We start from the raw sequence: 19,768 nt of genomic DNA, 5'->3' as shown, positions 1-19,768 counted from the left end.
GGGTTACGTATTGCTGTTGATAAGGTGTGGTGACACATACATATATATATATATATATATATATACAGCTTTATCAAACAAAAAGAGGAAAAGCGTGAGTAGACATAAAATAAATAATGTATCTACATTATGTATGACGTCTTAGTAATATAGTGCGGAAACGACATAGACCATGTTTAATATTATTAAAATACAAAGAGCAAAATGCATTAACTACTACTAGTATAGCTGGATTCTTACGTACACATACTACTACTGCATAGCTAGAAGCCTCAAACAGTGCCATGCATAAGTCCCCTCAATCTCACACATACACGTTGCCACCAAAATGATATTATTCCTTCAATACTACTAATTCTAAATCCTAACATGTCACAAATCATCACCATCCGTCCTTTTGTTTTCTTTTTATATCTCTGACAGATGTGTCCCTTATTCTTTCTCTCCTCATCAATCAGACACATCAGACACAGCATCCCTCATCTGTCTCAGAAAGTGTACCTACTCCAATTGTTATTAATTAAAATTTAATTAGTTCATCAGTCACGAGAATGAAATTTGAACGTAAAGCTCATACCACAGTAATATTAAAAGTGTCTAGATTAAAAATACTCGAGTTTGAATTTTATTATAGTAGTGATACACAAATTCTTCGGTTATGTAGTATGAAATTTGTTATTCACAAATCTTTATTATTTGATGAAAATAATATATATTGAATAATTACCCATTGGCTTATAATTATCGAAACAAAAATGAACCTGCGTTTAAATTTATATTATATGATAAATTAGTATTATTTTATTTATCAATTAGTTTTATATTTTTATCTATAATCCTCGGTGTCCATGATCACCACCAACCCGTTTACTTTGTTTTCCTTGAAATTTCTTAATTATTGTTATACAATTATTCATATCTGCCGCATAGAAACACATTAATTTTTCTATTTAATTAAATATTTTTAAATTTTATTCCATCATAAATCATGATAGTGAAACGGGTAACACTGGACTTTCTCTCAAATGGCTTACAAACCCCTAAATTTTATTTATTAATTTGTTTATAATTTCTTTATTCTCATATATTATTCACATAAATTTAAAAACTAAAATACCAAACAGTACTTCTATTTTGTGCGTTAGCTCTTTCCGCCTTTCTAATATAAAAATCTCCCTACAGATTTATATATTTTTATTTTTTAGCTGATGAATCCTTTTAGTCTTTATATTTGTAATTTTTCCATCTATTTCGGTCCCCCATACCACTTTGACGTGTCTTCATCTCTGCAGATCCAAACGCCACGTACTTTAAAACCTGCTCAACACGAAAACCAAAAGCATCTGGATTTTATATTATGACTCGACAAAGACAAAACGCAAAATGTATGCATCATTTTAATATTTTGCTTTAATTGCTATATAGGATGTCCCCTGAATCATATACTGTCCTTTTGCGTAATATTTTTGTGCGACAATCAAATCCCTCATATTTACTGTAGCTAGGCCAGATTTATAGAAATCAGAAATCGCAAGAGTAGAGTAATCCAATTCAACCCCGACCAAATACGACGATTTAATCAGACTTAAAAATATTAAAACGATTAAAAACCAAAAATAAATCAATTATAGAGATATATACTGAAAATTAAATCTTGATATTTTAACCGATTAAAAAACACCAAAATAATAATAATAATAATAATAATAATAATTATGACTGTCACTATCCCAACCATATATATATATATATATATATATACATATGCATCAAAATCCAACCGAACCTCTAAAACCCTTCGTTTCCATTCCTCCACCATGGACAACAAAGTACTTTCGTCGTCAATCGCCGAGACCTCCGCCGTCATCGTCGCTGCTGCCACCTCCACCACCTCCGACGGGAACCACAGTCGAGATCCAACATACGCGTTCTTGAAAGACAACAACAACACCAACCCAATGCAAAACCCCATCACAGCGCCGCCTCCTTCCGCCGCCGCTCCCTCCACCCTCCACCGCCTCAAAACCCGCTGCCGCTTCTCCGACGAAATCTCCCACTCCCCGCTGACCACAAACGACGACGACGAAGACCCATTCCTCGACGACGACATCTCCCGGCGTGTCCTCCTCTCGCTGGAATCCCAAACCCTTGAAGATCCTCCAATGGATCAGCCTCTTTCTTGATCCTCACTTTCCTCTCTTGCTCTCGATCCATCTCCTCCAACGCATTAAGCTCTGGGGTCTCCACCTCTGGAAATGGGCGCTCCTAGTTTGCCCCAGCGTGCGGCCGCCTCGTTCTGGCTGGGCCGTTCGCATCGTCGTCCTCCCTCATGGAACGCAACTTTCTCCTCCGTCGCCGGGTGCTGTACTTCGTCTACGGCCTTCGCCATGCCGTCCAAAACTGCCTCTGGCTCGGCCTCGTCCTCCTCGCTCGCATTTCCATCTTCGATGGTGCTTTGGAACGCCGGCCGGATTCTAAGCCTCTCGTACATCACCAAGGTTCTCCTCTGCCTTTGTTGCCACTCTGTTTCGCCTTGCCAAAACCCTTCTTGTCAAAGTTCTTGCATCTCTTTCCATGTGAGTACCTATTTTGATCGGATTCAAGAGTCCTGTTCAATCAGTATGTCATTGAGACGCTCTCTGGGCCTCCTGTCATTGAGATTCAGCATCTGAAGTTGTGAACAGAAACTTCAAAATGGACGCTTTAAGAGTGTGAAGTTCTCTGCAGATGTTTGTAGGAAAGGATGGCAATGGTAAGAAGGAAGAGGAAGGGATTAGATTGATCACTTGCATAAGCTTAATCAGAAGAATGCTTTCAGCTTGAGCATGAAGAGATTGATGAAGGTTGTTCGATATGGGTCTCTTTCCACTCTTGATGAGAGGATATTTGAAGCAGGAGATGAAAATGAGTCTGAGAAAGAGATACGAAATGAATTTGAGGCTAAAGCTGCTGCTAAAAGGATTTTCAATAATGTGGCAAAACCTGGATCAATGTGAGCTCTCCTTTCTTTTTATTTCCAATTCTCTTGAGTTTGCATTCATTTCATTGTAAGTATATGGAATTATATATATATATATATATATATTTAGTTTAATGATTTTGCAAAATGGTTGAATTTTTTTCTTCGACTTCTCACTTCTCTTATTGACTCCCTGAATTGTATATTATTATTCTCTAAATTAAATGCTGATATATTCTTTAGCTGAATTGGCTTTAACATGATTTTTGGATTTAGTCTTGAATTGATTGGCTCATAAATGTTAATATTTTGGTTATACTCTGTTTCTTCTATTGGTTCTAGTTGACTATTAGTTTTTATTTGATCTAGTACAATTGAAACTTTTCATAGATAAATTGAACTTGATAGTTGAATTTAATAATCTTAGGTTACTTTTTACCTCAGTTCCAATCATAGGAAATTCCAAGTTTTCTAGCAAGTTTAAACTAATGGCAAGCTAATTTTGTAATATGCCCCGGCAACTATCACTCCATATTAGAAACCAGAATCATTTTGTTGCAAGCAACATCCTTTCTCACTCAGGTGGCATTGTTATCCTTATAATTATATGTCTAACAATTATATGGGCCAGACAGCACATGCTCTTTTATTTAATTTATTTGAGATTTCTATCTGTCCATGAGAAATTCAAAGGCCTGCAACTCTATGTTAACTGGAATAGGGATCAGATGGCATGTTACCCAGGTATCAGCAGAGATATATATGTATTTAGTCGATACATTTTTATTTTTCCAGAGAATTGGATTAATCACTTGATATATTAGAAGTAAAGATGTTATTTATTCTCATTTTTGTTTTCTTTTTCATCATTTTCTAGCATTCAGTGTAGTAACTAATTAAGTAAATTATAACTTCTGCTTATTATATTGTTGGCATGTTTTTACTTTCTTCTAGGTACATTTACTTGGTGGATTTGATGCGTTTTCTGAAGGAAGATGAAGCACTGAAAACTATTACTCTCTTTGAAGGATCCCGGGAACATGACAGAGTTAGCAAGAAGTCCCTCAAGAACTGGGTGGTAATGAGTCTCTCCCTTGTCATGTTATGCATTCTTGTGTTCATTAAATTTTTTATTTCTAGTAAGATTTTTAAGTTTCAAAAACATTTTTCGTTCTCCTTTCCATGCAGATAAATGCTTTTTAGAGAACGGAGAGCCCCTATCTTTAACACTAAATGATACTAAAAACAGCGGTAAACAAGCTTTCACCAGATGGTCAACATAATTGTTGGCATTATTGTGTTTTGCTATATGGCTTCTTATTTTAGGCTTGGCAACAACCCATTTTTGGTTTTCATCTGCTCTCAACTAGTTGTCGTGGCATTTATTTTCGGTAACACTTTGAAGATGATTTTTGAAGCTATCATTTTCTTATTTGTCATGCATCCCTTCGACGTCGGCGACCGCTGTGAGGTGGAAGGAGTTCAGGTAAACCCGAAACATTCTCAACCTTTTCACTCTCATACTAACAAAATTAAGTCCATGACTCATTGAAACATAACAATGCAAATTTCAGATGATTGTGGAAGAGATGAATATCCTTACAACTATTTTTCTGAGATTTGACAATCAGAAGATATCATATCCAAATAGTGTGCTTGCTACATTACCAATCAGCAACATTTATAGAAGTCCAGACATGGGAGACTCAATTGATTTCTGTGTCCATGTTGCAACTCCAATGGAAAAGCTTGCTGTCATGAAAGAAAGAATCATAAGGTGAGACTTTATTTATAACATCATATTGAAATTAAGTCTGACCAAATGAGTTAATTTGACACACCAATTGAATACAGGTTTATTGAGGATAGAAGGAACATTGGTACCCAAATCCTTCAGTAGTACTTAAAGATGTGGATGATATGAACAGGCTGAAGATATCCATTTGGTTAAGGCACAGGATTAATTACCAAAACATGGGTGAGAGGTGGGCAAGGAGAGAACTAGTGGTTCAGGAGATGATTAAAGTTTTAAGAGAGCTTGAAATTGAGTACAGAATGCTGCCTGTTGATGTAAATCTACGCCAGATGGCTTCTTTGACCTCTGATCGATTACCATGCACTTGGTCAACTTGTAAGTGATTATATGTTGACAGTTTTGATTGATGGGATGAGAGTTGACAAAGTGTTTGCATTCACTTTATGAGAGGTACATATAAAGCAGTTTTAGAGTCATAATTTTCCACTTTTATTGCTGTGCATTTTGGTTCAAACTTGAACATTAAAAAGGTTATTATTTTTATGGGTTAGTACCTACAGGTAATAATAACAAGAAACGTACAATTTTTTTTTTTTTTCTGTTATACTGCGTCCAAAATAACTGACTTGGTTTTTATTTATTTATTTATTTTTAATAAATGGATAAATCATAAATTTATTAAAAAAAAAGGAAAGAAACAAGAAAAAATAAAGTACAGTAAAAAAAAGTCTACAAACAAAATAAACGAAATAGGAAACTGTTATTCTCACCAGGGATGCGGAGAACAGGGAACATAGAAAACAAAATAACAAAGAAGAAGGAAAGATAGGAAGAAACTGGAGCCAGCGAAGTCAGCCATCAGAAGGCACAGGTCTGCTCATGGACGAAAGAAGCGGATTACTCTTGAGTCAAGTTGGGCGCCAACTCGCAGGTGTAGTCAGTGGATCTGGAACTCAACAAATTTAAGGAACGCTTGATCTTCTGAGTAACGTCTGAAGCTTCTTGTTGGTGTGAGTCTGAATTTGCAGAAATCCAAGATAAAGCCATATTAGCAGTTTTAAATAGTGTAGTATAAAGAGGTGAACCTATTTGGTTAAAAATACGATTATTGCGTTCCAGCCAAATATTCCAGAGGATGGCTTTGGAGCAGAAGTCCCAAAGATTTCTGAGTATGGGATTTAAAGAGGGTATCCAATTGGTCCAGATATTTGAGACTGAGGAAGGTAAAGTTTCATAATCACATAAATATTTGAAAAAAGACCAAATGCGAACAGCAAAGATATAGTCTAAAAAAAGGGGGTCCACTGTTTTTGTATTATTGTGCAATAGAATACATGTGTCAGTGGCATAAGGATTGCAACCTTTTTTGAATAGATTCTAGAGTGTTAGAATTTTGTTATCCTAGGCAAGACAACAGAATAAGGTGATTTTGCTAGGGGATTTAGTTTTCCAGAATTTGGGATAGAGTTGATTGCGAAGTCCTCCATTGATTAAGAAGTTGTAAAAGGATTTGATAGAGAAAGTTCTATTTTTTATTTCTTACTTTTTATTTTTTTTATTTTATTTTTATTTTTGAAGAGGTGAATAAACAACAAAATATATTGGAAAGAAAAAAAAATATTTAAGAGAAAAGTTAGGTTTAAAAAAAACAGAAGTTATATTGAAAAAGGGAAGGATCACCCTAGAATGCGGGGTGGCCCAACAGGAAGAGGGAACTAAAAAACCACTAAAAAAAAAGGCCTCTGAAGAAATAATTGTTAAAAGCCTTTTTAAAAAAAAAATTGTTAAAAGGGTTTATCCATCCTAAATAGTTGCATTGCCATGCAAAATAGACTGGCTCATATTTGAAGATGAGCATAAAAAATCTAAGTTGCTGTTGATGGTTACCATAGACCTTTTCTAGTTTAAATCTCTTATGATTTAGAGTCGCAAATAAATAAAGAAGAGTTATATGGTAAATAATTTTAATTAGAATGGAAGGAGGCTGAAGAAATCAGTTATTAAATTGTGATTATTTTTTTCTAATTGAATATTCTAAAAAATAATCTAAACAAGGAACACACAAAAGCCCAAACATTTAGACTCTAAATTGAACCTCCAAGTTGTCCAAACTTTGTTGACAAAGGTCGGGACCTGGGGACTCCAAGAATGTGGCCAAAGTGATTATGAATTTAGGAGGCAAAAGGGCAATGCATGAGCATATGATCAACTGTTTCCCTTATCGCATCACAGAATACACATGTTGTAGTGAGTGTTATTGTATCCTTTTCTAGCTAGATTGTCTAAATTTATGATTTTGTTGTCGACCTAGGCAAACCAATTAAAAAATGTTAACTTTATAAAAGCATGAACTCCACACCTAGGAATGGCAATGGGTAGGGTATGGGTAGGGTATGCCAAAACCTTTACCCATATCCGTAACCCCTACCCGATACTCGTACCCTTACCCGTACCCTTCAGGGTAAAAAAAATCATACCCTTACCCTTACCCGCTTACCCGTTGTTCAAATTATCGAACTAAATTTAAATAATAATAAAAATAAATTAATTATACATTATATTACAATCTTTAAACACATGTCCATAAATACAAAATTACAAGTTGATATATATTTGTTTATCTTAAATTATATAATCACATAAAAATGACGTCTATTTAGAACTCAATGGTAACTCTACCTTTTGTTTTGTTCATGTTTAACCATCTTGGTTTTTGTTTAAAATTTTTCATATATCTATTATTTATATTTTATATAGCTTCAATTTTATAAATATCTAGTAAGATTTTGAATATAAAAAACATTATAAGTAATTCTCATAAGTTATATCCAATTGATTTTTTATTAGTATCTTATTTTTCAGGATGTTCTTATAATTTATAGAATAAATTATTATAACATTATTTTTTATATTTGTTTATTTTTTAATTTAATTATGATTCTTAATATATATCTAAAATTCAATTTTGATAATATTATCAAATATAAATATAGAAATTAAATAAAAATTTAAAAATAATATATTAAGAGAAAATTTGAAGTATTATTTTTCAAATTAATCATCATGAAAAATAGTTATTGAGTAAATTGTGAGTAAATGTTTAGTTTAATAAAAAATTATATATATATATATATATGAGAGGGTAAGGGTACAGGTACGGGTTTTCACCCTGCACTCTTCAACGTGAGTATGGATAAGGGTAAGAGTGCAGGGTAGGGTGAGGGCATACCCTCACTCGACCCGGCATCCGCTCAAAAATTAATCGGGTATACCCTTTACCGCAGTGCACTCGGTCAAAGAAGATAATACCCTCTTTGACCGGGTACAGATACGGGTATACCCGTCGGGTAGGGTGCAAATTGCCATCTCTATCCACACCACCATTTTTATTGGCATTGGAGCTCATCTTTAATAAAAACATGATAAATAGATTTAATAGAAAAAATTTCATCTCTAGACTTTTAGAATCCTCGTTGACACGTGGGTCAATAAAGATAGAATCAATAAGAGTAGTAAAATTATAAGGTAGGATATCTTTAGATGGAAGCGTAGGAGACAAAAATTTGATAAAAAAATATCAAAGACTAAGCCAGAGACGGTGTCACGGAAGTAGTGAAGATATTTGGCCATATAACTTTAGGGATACAACCTTTCATCCATCTATATTTCCAAAAGGAAGTTGATGATCCATCAAGGACAATTGATAGGATAATAATCAAATGATTTTTTTTTTAATTACTTGTGTCTTTATTATGGCACATAAAATTTTGTTTAGTAAATATGTGAAGGTTTTAACCTTTGTGCAAATGTCATGTTTGGTTGCCGTAATTAAGCTCACCTTTCTTGGCAGGTGAAGTTTGATGGTGATCAAAGTACAATTGTTTGTATGATCTTCAGTGTACATTCAATTTAATTTGTTTCTTAAAATATATATTAGCACTTCCCCTGGAGGATATATAATTAAATGTATGAAAAGAAAAGTCTTCCAACTCACTATAAACAATAATATTTACGACAATTGCAAACAACAATGAAAGGTAGCGTTTGGACGTGAGAAATGTCTACGGGTAGAATGGGATTCATTATGTACGACAATTGGTAACATAGAGGAGAAGTAAATCATAAATAAGAGATTCAAATATTTAATTTATAATCAAATACAAATTTTTTTTTAACGAAACCTAAACAAATCAAGTGTTAGGGTATTCACTGACATATAGTTACTATCTTAACAATTTGTGCCTTTATTATATGAGAATTGAAATTCGAACCTATTTTCTCAGCATGATATGAACACTTTATATAAAAAATTTAAAAATTAGGTGCCATAGACTATAATGCAAGAATTTTTTTTTGTAGATTATAATGTAAGAGAGAAATTTTTTTTTTCATAATTCTAATTGTAAAGAGAGAAAAAAAAAATCTTCATAACTCTAATCGTAAATCTCACGAGAAAAACAATTTTTGTCAATGTTTCTTGTTGGTGGTTCAAATTTTTTATTTTTATTTTTATTTATTTATTTATTTATTTATTTATTTATTTTTTTGTGCAAGAGCTAATTTTGGAATGAGTCCTGATTCAATAAAAAAAACTTATATTGTTATTGATTTGATTATTATAGAAAAAGTAAAAGTTTGTTTTTATTTCCAAATTTGGTTCATTTAGTCTCTCACATTTTATTATGTTTTATATAAACTTTATAATTTTCTTAAAGTCTCACTTTGATTTTTGATGATTAAAAATTGTTAAAATTATTAAATTATTTGGGGGAAAAATCACAAGTTTTTCAAGTTCAAATTGCAACAGTCTAAACCAAGAAACAAAACACACACTTTGACTTTATATCATTTCGGTTGAGATTTCCCGTAATGATTCATGAAATTGTTTTCTACGGCTGGTTTTGTTTTTTAATTTGATTTTGTAGTTATTTTTTTTCAGAGTTTTTTCTATTCTCTTATTTTTTCTAGCCATGTCTTCTTCTGTACATATGTGTGTTGTTTGTTGCTTGCTCTATAATTAATTTTTCTAATAAATTTGCCTTTTGGTTCTTTTTTTTTATATATATATATAACAAGACTCTCAACAATTGATTTGAAAACAAAGTGAAATACTAGCTCTTCTATTATAAACATAGTATATCTATTTTTATTTAATTAAATAATACTGTTTTTTTCTTAATATATAGATACGGGCAGATATGGTCTTTCTCACATCTATTTCTTTATTTTAAAATTATTAACAACATCCTCCACATACTTTGCCATGTGATCAATACAAGAGAATTGTGAGACATGATAACCATCTTTCACAAGTAACTTGACTTTACGCTGCATGATTTTCTCATTGTTCTAACATTCAACATAATTAGACCCTTTATCACTTGAATTCTCATGCAATTCTCAATAGTATTTATTTATTATAAGGCTCTTATATTCCACATTAGTACGTATTCATTCTCTTGAATCACTGATGAGATGAGCAGCATGGACTTTGATGCTAAATTAGTATTATTTTAACATCATGCTCTTAATTCTATCATTGGCATTGTTAGACTTTTGTCTTGTCATTAAATTAGACAACAAGTTAAAAGAAAAAATTGCTTTCGTACTCTCTGTAAAATGAGAAATTATTAATAAATTCATTTATCAATGTATGTGTATATAAATTATTATAATTTTCATAAAAATGTATAGTGATATTTTTCTCTCTTTTCATATTAAAAAAAAGGGAAAGTAATAATATTTTTTTTACTGATTTTTAATTGTTTTGACCAGATATATATATATATATATATATAAACAAATAAAAATGGTTTGTAAAAATGTATAAATAAATATTATTTTTATCAAATTGAGCAAGTGAATTTTAAGTAAATTATTATTTTCATAATGGTATGCAAATAAAACACTCAAAGTTAAATCAATTACAATTTTTAATCTCATTAAATTTCCTTGCTTACCGTCAAACTCAGAATATTTGTATTTGAGGGTGGTAGAGAAAATTATAATTTTTTGGCATAAATAAAATTAAATTGATAAACTAATATTAGTACGTGCAACTTATTTTTTTATTTTGACTTACTAATATTTTTAAAAAATAAATAAATCATAATTTTATTATAAATAAAAAAAAAGAGTACATAAAGAAAAGAAAGTACAAGAAAATTAACAGAAATGACAAGGGACCATAATTGGGTTGTACAAATACAAAAAAAAAATCCACTAAAGATGGATAGATGATACGGAGAAAGAAACAAAAACAATATCATTAAAATTCTATAAAATTATTAATAACTTATTAGACCTTTGTAGTAAAATAATATCATATAGTTCTAAAATATTATTTTCAATATTATTATTTTTTTTTTGAAGATTTAGATTTATTAATGATTTTTGTTTTTTTCATTTTTTTATAAATTTTATTTATCTAACAAAGGATTTCATCCCCCAATATATATATATATATGCAAGAAAAAAAAATACAAGTAATTGTATCATGGACATTATACAAACCTAATAGAGCAAGAAAAATATCAATCTAACTTAGGCTACAAGCTACATTGGATTAAGATTGCTAACTAAAATAAATTAAAACAATATACTAACGGTCTAATTAACTCTGCATTTTATATCGTCATGCATGATGCCATCAATAAAACCATGTCCTAAACAAAGACTCAGGCAAAACTAATGTTATATTTGAAACTAGTCTTTTTAATGCCTTGCATAATATTAATGAGTTTAACTCCTTTGACAGGTTCAACTAAACTATAATTATGTTGATATAATAAATAATAAATAATTATTTTAAAAAATATATAAAAAAATTATTAACTATAGTTTGTTTATTATGAAAGCTTTTTTTTTTTTTTTTTCTAAGTTTGATATGTTAAATCTATTAAAAGCCCAATAACAAACCTACAATTCAATAGATAAATTAAAATAAAAAAAAATTAATTTAAGATTTATAATTTTGATAAAATAATTGTTTTTTAATTTAAATTATATATATTTTAAAATTTTAAAATAAATAAAACTCAAACTTTGGTAAATATATAATATTTTACTAATTTTAGTATTTTGATCACTTTCACATTCCCTTCCCTGTTGAGTAAGAGATCGAGAGATTAACTCTCTCCCACAACAATAATGGATGAGAAATTAATGACCAAAGCGACGGGTGAGTATCCCTTGACGTCGTGTGTGAAAGGTGAGAGGCTTGGTTGGCATTAAAAGTTTATTCAGCTGAAAAAAATAAATAAATTAATTTATTAAAAAAATATATAAAAAGTTATATAGTTTGGATGATAATGATATTGATTCTTTTGGATATTCAATGAAGGTAAAAGAAGCATGATGTTATGTGCTAAACCCTAACAATTGATGCATTTCATAAACTACAAATTAACATATATATATATATATATATTAAAAAAATAAAAAAATAAAGAATTTCTTTTGTAAAACTTTAGAGATAAAGTTTTTTTTTCTTCAAATTTGATGAATTGATGATGCATGAATTTATTTAATATTTTCATAATAAGATGGTGTCATGTGGAGGTGGAGATTTTAGAGCAATTTTATTAATGTGCATCGTGTCTTACATGTGGACACGTAGAGTTGTTGTGAGCTAAGAAATGGATCTTCAATATATTTATATATTTTTGAACAAGATTTTAATATATTAAATATATTTCTCTATTATTCTTTATTAATTTAACAGTGTTTTTATTTTATATTTTAAAATATTATGCTTATTATTTTATTTTAAAATTTTTAGTAATAAAAATTTTGTTAATTAAGTTTTTTTAATTTATAGTTCACATTTTTTCCTTTGGTTTTTGACTCCTCGCATCATAAGATAAATAGTTGAGAGGAGTGATTTGTCTTTTTTTTTTATTAAAAAAAAAACTATCATTATAGCTTGGACCTTGGAATTATTTGGTACTAAATTTAACCTTAAAATTACAGTGTGTCTTTTAAGCCACAGGTTGGAGCTGAAAATTTGCTATAAAAGTATAAAACAACAAATGGGAAATAAATGTTTAATTTGAGCAATAAACTTCAAACCAGATTATTATTTTAATTTGATAACAATGAATGCAGTAACATGCTTCTCAAGCAAAACTATGGGGACGTGCAACCTTTAGTCAACCACCATTATTTATTATTTATTTATTATAAAAAGACACAATTAGTTTTTCTTGTCTTAGTTTGCAATCAATCCAAACACCATTAAAAGAAAAACAATTGATAAAAATAATCTGAAGCAATAAAAAGCAAACCAAATCACACATTGTGGCAAAAAAAAACAAAAAAAGTCATTTTCAATTATTCTCTAAATCAAATAATAAAAACATGTCAAATGTAATGATGCAATGGCATTCATCATCAATGCTCAAGTGAATTTTATAAGAATGGTTAATTAACTAGCTAGTTCCAAAGTTCCATGATCATTGAGTGTTGTTGAACAATTAATGGCTCAATCTCAAGCTCAAGCTCAAGCTCAGTTGGAAGAGATAGGAAGAAGAAGTAGTAGAAGGTTGTCTTTTCAACTCCCTGGTTCCTTCTCTGAGAGAAGTTCAAGCATTAATGGTTCTTTTAGAGAAGAGAATGATGATGAGAAGGAGTTACAGTGGGCTGCAATTGAGAGGTTGCCAACTTTCAGAAGGCTAAGAACATCACTGTTTGATTATGAGAGTGGTAATGGTAATGGTAAAGGTAAAGGTAAAAGGTTGATTGATGTTACTAAATTTGGAGCAGCAGAGAGGAGATTGTTCATTGAGAGTCTTATCAAACACATTGAGAATGATAATCTCAAGTTGTTGCAGAAACAGAAAGAGAGAATTGACAGGTAAATTTCTGTTCAAAGTATTGAAAGAAAAATGAATGCATGTATATATGTTTTGTGTATCATCTTGTTCAAAGTATTTCTGCAGAGTTGATGTGAAACTTCCTACAATTGAAGTGCGTTTTAATAATCTTAATGTGGAAGCTGAATGTCAAGTTGTTCAAGGAAAGCCTCTACCAACTTTATGGAATGCAGCCAAAGCCAGTTTCTCTGTGAGTAGATTGATTACTGTCTTTTTTCGGCTTTTTTTTTTTTCCGATGTTTATTGCTTCACAAATTGGTCATTTGTTCACTTGTTTAAACATTGTTGGCTCAGGGGTTTTCAAGGTTTGCAGGTTTAAAGCATGAAGAAGCAAAGATTACAATCATTAAAAATGTTAGTGGCATCATCAGACCTTCAAGGTAAGAGCCTAATTTTTTTTTTTTACTGTTTCATTGACATGTTTCTTATTTGCAGAAGCAGTGTGACAGATTTTCAATCACAAATTATATTTTGTTATTGCAGAATGACTCTATTACTTGGACCTCCAGGATGTGGAAAAACTACTTTCTTTCTTGCACTTTCCGGGAAACTAGACAAATCTCTCAAGGTTTTAGGGCCTATTTTTTAGCTGTTTGTTTTAAATATATTAAGAACAAAGTAATGAAATTTCTGAAATTCCTGCAGGTTAATGGAGAAGTCTCATACAATGGCTTCAAATTAGAAGAGTTTGTTCCTGAGAAAACAAGTGCATATATAAGCCAGAATGACATGCACATTCCTGAAATGACTGTGAGGGAGATACTAGACTTTTCGGCTCAATTTCAAGGTGTTGGTAGCCGGGCAGGTAACTCTATATCATATACAATTGCTTAGTTTCTAGTTATCAAGAAATTATCTGAATGAATTTCTAATCAAATTAAATGAATAAAATTCACAGAAATTATGAAGGAAGTCAGTAGACGAGAGAAGGAAGCTGGAATCATCCCCGAACCGGAGATTGACACATATATGAAGGTAAATCATGAGTTTCTACAACAATGACCTTAGTGTTCATATCTGTTCTTGTGTTTTGTGGTTGTGTAGGCAATCTCGGTGGAGGGATTAGATAGGAGTATTCAGACAGATTATGTGTTAAAGGTGATTTATGTCAAAGTGAATTGAGGAAATATTAGCTTCTCATGTAACCTCTTAATAATTATTCCTTGTTTTTGTATATCAGATCATGGGAATGGATATCTGTGCAGATATAATGGTAGGCGATGCAATGAGGAGAGGCATCTCGGGTGGTCAGAAAAAAAGACTAACTACCGGTAAAATCAAAATCTCTTCTTTATGTATCGATATTACATTGTTAATTTATATGGTTGTATTGTGTTTTTGTTCTGAATATGGTATCAGAGCTATAATTCTCTTTAATGTTCAGGAGAGATGATAGTAGGGCCGACAAAAGCTCTGTTCATGGATGAAATATCTACAGGATTAGATAGCTCGACAACATTCCAAATTGTCACTTGTCTCCAACAGTTGGCTCACATTACCGAATCCACCGTCGTGGTTTCGCTTCTCCAGCCAGCACCTGAAACTTATGATCTTTTCGATGACATTATATTAATGGCCGAGGGGAAGATTGTATACCAGGGACCTCGCAGTCAAATCCTCTTATTCTTCGAAGAATGTGGGTTCAAATGCCCAGAGAGGAAAGGTGCAGCTGATTTTCTCCAGGAGGTAAAACTGGCAAACCAAGCATATTGAATACTACCTTGTTTTAATGATTTTTTTTTCTATAATGTATAGGTAATGTCAAGGAAGGATCAAGAACAGTACTGGTATCGTGCACAAGAAAACTATGCTTATGTTTCAGTAGATCAATTCTGCCAACAATTTAAAGCATTTCACATTGGAATTAAGTTGGATGAAGAGCTCTTGAAACCATACGATAAATCGCAATGCCATAAACATGCTCTTTCATTCAGTCAATATTCTCTACCGAAATGGGAACTATTTCGAGCTTGTATGGCCAGAGAATTGCTTCTAATGAAGAGGAATTCATTTGTCTATGTATTCAAAACTACTCAGGTATACGCATAAAAATAAAAAAATTCCTCTTTAAAAACAAGACTAATTCTTTTTTGGGTTATCTTTCAGCTCTCGATTGCGGCTATGATTACTATGACTGTATATCTGCGAACTCGTATGGGAGTTGATATTGTTCATGCTAACTACTACATGGGTTCTCTGTTTTTTGCGCTTCTGTTACTAATGGTGAATGGATTTCCAGAGCTAGCAATGACAGTGTCTAGACTTCCAGTTTTCTACAAACAAAGAGACTTCTTTTTCTATCCAGCATGGGCATATGCAATCCCAGCTACCATCTTAAAAATACCGATATCATTGATTGAGTCTTTGATATGGACATCACTGACATACTATGTCATCGGCTATAGTCCCGAAGCTTCAAGGTATGTATATACATATGCATTTTGGAGAAGATAACACTTGGTAATAATCTAACAGAAATTGCATATATTCAGGTTCTTTCGGCAATTTCTCCTCCTATTTCTTGTTCATCAAATGTCTCTATCCTTATTCCGATTTATAGCAGCATGTTTCCAAACAACAGTTGCTTCGACAGTTGGTGGTACATTATGTTTGCTAGTGATCTTAATATTTGGTGGATTTATTCTTCCACGACGTAAGTGTGTACTAGTTTTTCAGTTTTGATTTTGATTTAGACAATAGAATTCATGTACTTAACTTGTTTACTAACTTCAGCATCCATACCAAGTTGGTTGAAATGGGGATTTTGGGTCTCTCCCTTGACATATACCGAAATAGGATTGACGGTGAATGAGTTTCTCGCACCGAGATGGCAAAAGGTGACATTCATATTCATCAGATGAACCTTCTTTTGTTCTTAATAAGTGATATAACTATTTGGTTATGCAGATCTCAGGCACAAACACAACGATCGGTGACGAAGTTCTAACAAGCCGTGGATTAGACTTCAAGAGCTACTTTTATTGGATATCAATTGGAGCCTTGTTAGGATACTCTTTGCTTTTGAATGTGGGATTTACTCTAGCATTAACTTTCAAAAGACGTAAGTTTTTCCACTGAATTGAAACTATGTAATTTCATCTTTGCTCTCAACTAATTATGTTTATAGAAGAAGTTCAGCTGTCGGAATGTCTCGTGCTATTATTTCTCGGGAGAAGCTTTCTCAGATAAGTGGATTAGATGGTCTTCATAAAACTATAGAGCTGAAGAATAGCAAGCAAGAGACTAAAAGAATCGGTGAGTATCCTTTTTCTGTTTTTCACTATGATGCATTCCAATTGAATGTTAATAGATCCTACTTTGGATATTGCAGGGAGGATGGTCTTGCCTTTCCAACCACTAGCAGTAACATTTCAGGATGTTCAATATTTTGTCGATGCACCATTGGTAAAACTTTTATAATGTAGAACAATTACTAGATGTATTATAGCAGTAACTGGCTCTTTTTATTCGAACAGGAAATGAGAGAACAAGGATATACAGATAAGAAGCTTCAGTTGTTGCACAATATAACTGGAGCATTTCAGCCTGGCATTCTTTCGGTGTTGATGGGTGTCAGTGGAGCAGGTAAAACTACACTTCTGGATGTTCTTGCTGGAAGGAAAACAGGTGGAGTAATTGAAGGAGACATTAGAATCGGAGGATATCCGAAAACACAAGAAACATTTGCGAGGATTTCAGGTTACTGTGAACAGACTGACATTCATTCTCCTCAAATTACTGTCGAAGAATCTGTTATTTATTCCGCTTGGCTTCGTCTACCACATGAAATTGATTCAAAGACAAGATCTGTATGTTATATCCAGAGCCGAAAATTCTTTACTATTTATGTTGATATTGTTGACACATTGTTTCTATTTTAACTGCAGGAATTTGTTAATGAAGTTCTTGAAACAATTGAGCTTGATGGCATCAAAGACGCGCTAGTTGGAATAGCTGGGGTTAATGGCCTCTCTACCGAGCAAAGAAAGCGACTAACAATTGCTGTCGAGCTAGTTGCTAATCCTTCCATTATATTTATGGACGAACCGACTTCAGGCCTTGATGCTAGAGCAGCTGCAATCGTCATGCGTGCTGTGAAAAATGTAGCTGAAACTGGAAGAACAGTTGTTTGTACCATTCATCAGCCAAGCATTGATATATTTGAGGCATTTGACGAGGTTAATTTTATTTTCATATAAGAAGATAGGCCGGGAAACATTAGATTGGTTATTACTAAAACTATTAATGTTTTGTTTGTATTGCAGCTAATTCTAATGAAAAGGGGAGGTGAACTAATCTATTCTGGACCACTTGGTCAGCATTCAAGCAAAGTAATCGAATATTTTGAGGCAAGTATTCTTATAGACTTACTCATTATTGTCTGTCATTCTAATTTGAGCAAAAGAAGGTAAAATATTTATACCAGACTATATTAATTCAGATTTTTCTTTTTTTAAATGATCTTTGACAGCGTATTTCTGGAGTTCCAAAAATCAGAGATAATTATAACCCGGCAACATGGATGCTGGAAGTGACCTCTTCATCTGTTGAGGCACAATTCGGCATAGACTTCGCGCAGATATATAGAGAATCAAATCTGTACAAGTGAGTTTAGAAAGTGCACTAATTTTTTCTGCAATGCGAGATTTACTGCTTATTCATTTGCAATAATCTCTTATGAGTTATGATTTTTTTTTCTGCTGCACTAGTGACAACAAAGAACTGGTTAAACAGTTGAGTATGCCACCACCAGGTTCAAAAGATTTGCATTTTCCGACACGGTTTCCCCAAAACAGCTGGGGACAATTCAAAGCTTGTCTATGGAAGCAATACTTGTCCTACTGGAGAAGTCCTTCCTATAATTTGGTTCGAACCACATATATGTTCTTTGCATCAGTGGTATTTGCAGTGTTGTTTTGGAAACATGGAAAAACTCTGTAAGTTAATTACTTCATAAGTAGCTTTTATAGCACAGTTTCAACTCCAATTCACTTGTTAACTGTCCCTTTCCTTTTGTTTATTTGAAAGGGATAACCAGCAAAATTTATTCAACATGCTTGGCTCGATGTATGCATCAACAATCTTCACCGGTATAAACAACTGCTCATCAGTCATACCGTTTGTAATAACTGAGCGCGCTGTTCTTTACAGAGAAAAATTTGCCGGAATGTATTCTTCATGGGCATATTCACTTGCTCAGGTATCGCCGTGATACTGAAAAATAATGGATTAAATGCAATATTGGTCTCTAAACTCTGCACTTTATCTTTGTAGTAAATCATACTGAATACGAAAATTGCTGCATTTTCAGGTCATCATTGAGATACCTTATGTTTTCATCCAAGTACTAATCTTCATGATAATCGCATACCCGGCAATTGGCTACTATTGGTCAGCTAGCAAATTCTTATGGTTCTTTTACACCATGTTTTGCTCATTGCTCAGCTTTATCTATCTGGGAATGCTTCTTGTTTCATTGACCCCAAATGTTCAAGTGGCTTCCATTATGTCATCCTTCTTCTACCAAAACCTCAATCTATTCTCCGGCTTCCTAATACCCGGGCCGGTAAGTCTATTTATTTATTTAATTTTTCTCCTTCTTTATTAAGCTTAAAAAGAAGAGTATAAGTTAGTTATGAATAACTAACTAGAAGCAATGAAATTGTTTCATATGAACAGCATATTCCAAAGTGGTGGATTTGGTTTTACTACATCATGCCAATGTCTTGGACATTGAATGGTCTCTTTACTTCTCAGTATGGAGACATTGAAAAAAAGATCACAGTGTTTGGAGAGACCAAACCAGTTGCCCAGTTTCTGAGAGATTACTTTGGATTTCACCATGATAGGCTTGGTTTGGTTGCTGCTATGCTTATGGTTTTCCCTCTTTTGTATGCTTTACTTTTTGCTTATTTTATTGGCAAGTTGAATTTTCAGAGGAGGTGAATATATATATATATATATATATATATATATATATATATATGTATGTATGTATGTATGTATATACGTGTATACATGTATGCATGTATATATATATATACGTGTATACATGTATGCATGTATGTATGTATGTATATCATAAGATACTGTAATAGAATAGAATAAGAAATCAAGAAAAAGAAAAGGAGGATGAACATCTTCAGCACAAAGTATTTATTTATAATGAATTTTATCAAG

The 19,768-nt window shown here is 32.2% G+C and overlaps 2 protein-coding genes and 1 pseudogene across 2 annotated transcripts; all 3 read left to right on the top strand.

The window, feature by feature from the left end:
* Nucleotides 1-1,817: 1,817 nt before the first annotated feature.
* On the top strand, nucleotides 1,818-5,217 carry LOC120271689 (annotated as a pseudogene).
* A 7,975-nt stretch (nucleotides 5,218-13,192) lies between these two features.
* LOC120271688 (pleiotropic drug resistance protein 3-like) lies at nucleotides 13,193-13,972 on the top strand. The gene is made up of 3 exons (XM_039278368.1): nucleotides 13,193-13,569; nucleotides 13,655-13,778; nucleotides 13,883-13,972. Exons 1-3 carry the CDS (start codon nucleotides 13,193-13,195, stop codon nucleotides 13,970-13,972), a joined length of 591 nt encoding a protein of 196 aa, XP_039134302.1.
* Nucleotides 13,209-19,534, top strand: LOC120272017 (pleiotropic drug resistance protein 3-like). The gene is made up of 24 exons (XM_039278721.1): nucleotides 13,209-13,569; nucleotides 13,655-13,778; nucleotides 13,883-13,968; nucleotides 14,072-14,156; nucleotides 14,234-14,393; nucleotides 14,487-14,563; nucleotides 14,633-14,686; nucleotides 14,769-14,859; nucleotides 14,973-15,274; nucleotides 15,344-15,625; nucleotides 15,695-16,008; nucleotides 16,081-16,241; nucleotides 16,322-16,425; nucleotides 16,496-16,649; nucleotides 16,727-16,843; nucleotides 16,920-16,993; nucleotides 17,065-17,397; nucleotides 17,476-17,766; nucleotides 17,854-17,937; nucleotides 18,060-18,193; nucleotides 18,298-18,525; nucleotides 18,617-18,788; nucleotides 18,900-19,154; nucleotides 19,268-19,534. Exons 4-24 carry the CDS (start codon nucleotides 14,073-14,075, stop codon nucleotides 19,532-19,534), a joined length of 3,738 nt encoding a protein of 1,245 aa, XP_039134655.1. The 5' UTR covers nucleotides 13,209-13,569; nucleotides 13,655-13,778; nucleotides 13,883-13,968; nucleotide 14,072.
* The last annotated feature ends 234 nt before the right edge of the window (nucleotides 19,535-19,768 follow it).

Source organism: Dioscorea cayenensis, chromosome 11 (genome assembly GCF_009730915.1).
Source record: "Dioscorea cayenensis subsp. rotundata cultivar TDr96_F1 chromosome 11, TDr96_F1_v2_PseudoChromosome.rev07_lg8_w22 25.fasta, whole genome shotgun sequence".
Taxonomy (NCBI): Eukaryota; Viridiplantae; Streptophyta; class Magnoliopsida; order Dioscoreales; family Dioscoreaceae; genus Dioscorea; species Dioscorea cayenensis.
This window is presented reverse-complemented; position numbering and strand designations above follow the sequence as displayed.

Bases quoted from the DNA above. Each gene is read 5' to 3' on its own strand.
- LOC120271688 (XM_039278368.1), top strand. From the start codon at position 13,193: ATGGCTCAATCTCAAGCTCAAGCTCAAGCTCAGTTGGAAGAGATAGGA. The intron at 13,570-13,654 runs GTAAATTTCTGT...GTATTTCTGCAG, and splicing joins CAGAAAGAGAGAATTGACAG to AGTTGATGTGAAACTTCCTA. The intron at 13,779-13,882 runs GTGAGTAGATTG...TTGTTGGCTCAG, and splicing joins CAGCCAAAGCCAGTTTCTCT to GGGTTTTCAAGGTTTGCAGG.
- LOC120272017 (XM_039278721.1), top strand. From the start codon at position 14,073: ATGACTCTATTACTTGGACCTCCAGGATGTGGAAAAACTACTTTCTTT. The intron at 15,626-15,694 runs GTATACGCATAA...GTTATCTTTCAG, and splicing joins ATGTATTCAAAACTACTCAG to CTCTCGATTGCGGCTATGAT. The intron at 16,009-16,080 runs GTATGTATATAC...GCATATATTCAG, and splicing joins TATAGTCCCGAAGCTTCAAG to GTTCTTTCGGCAATTTCTCC.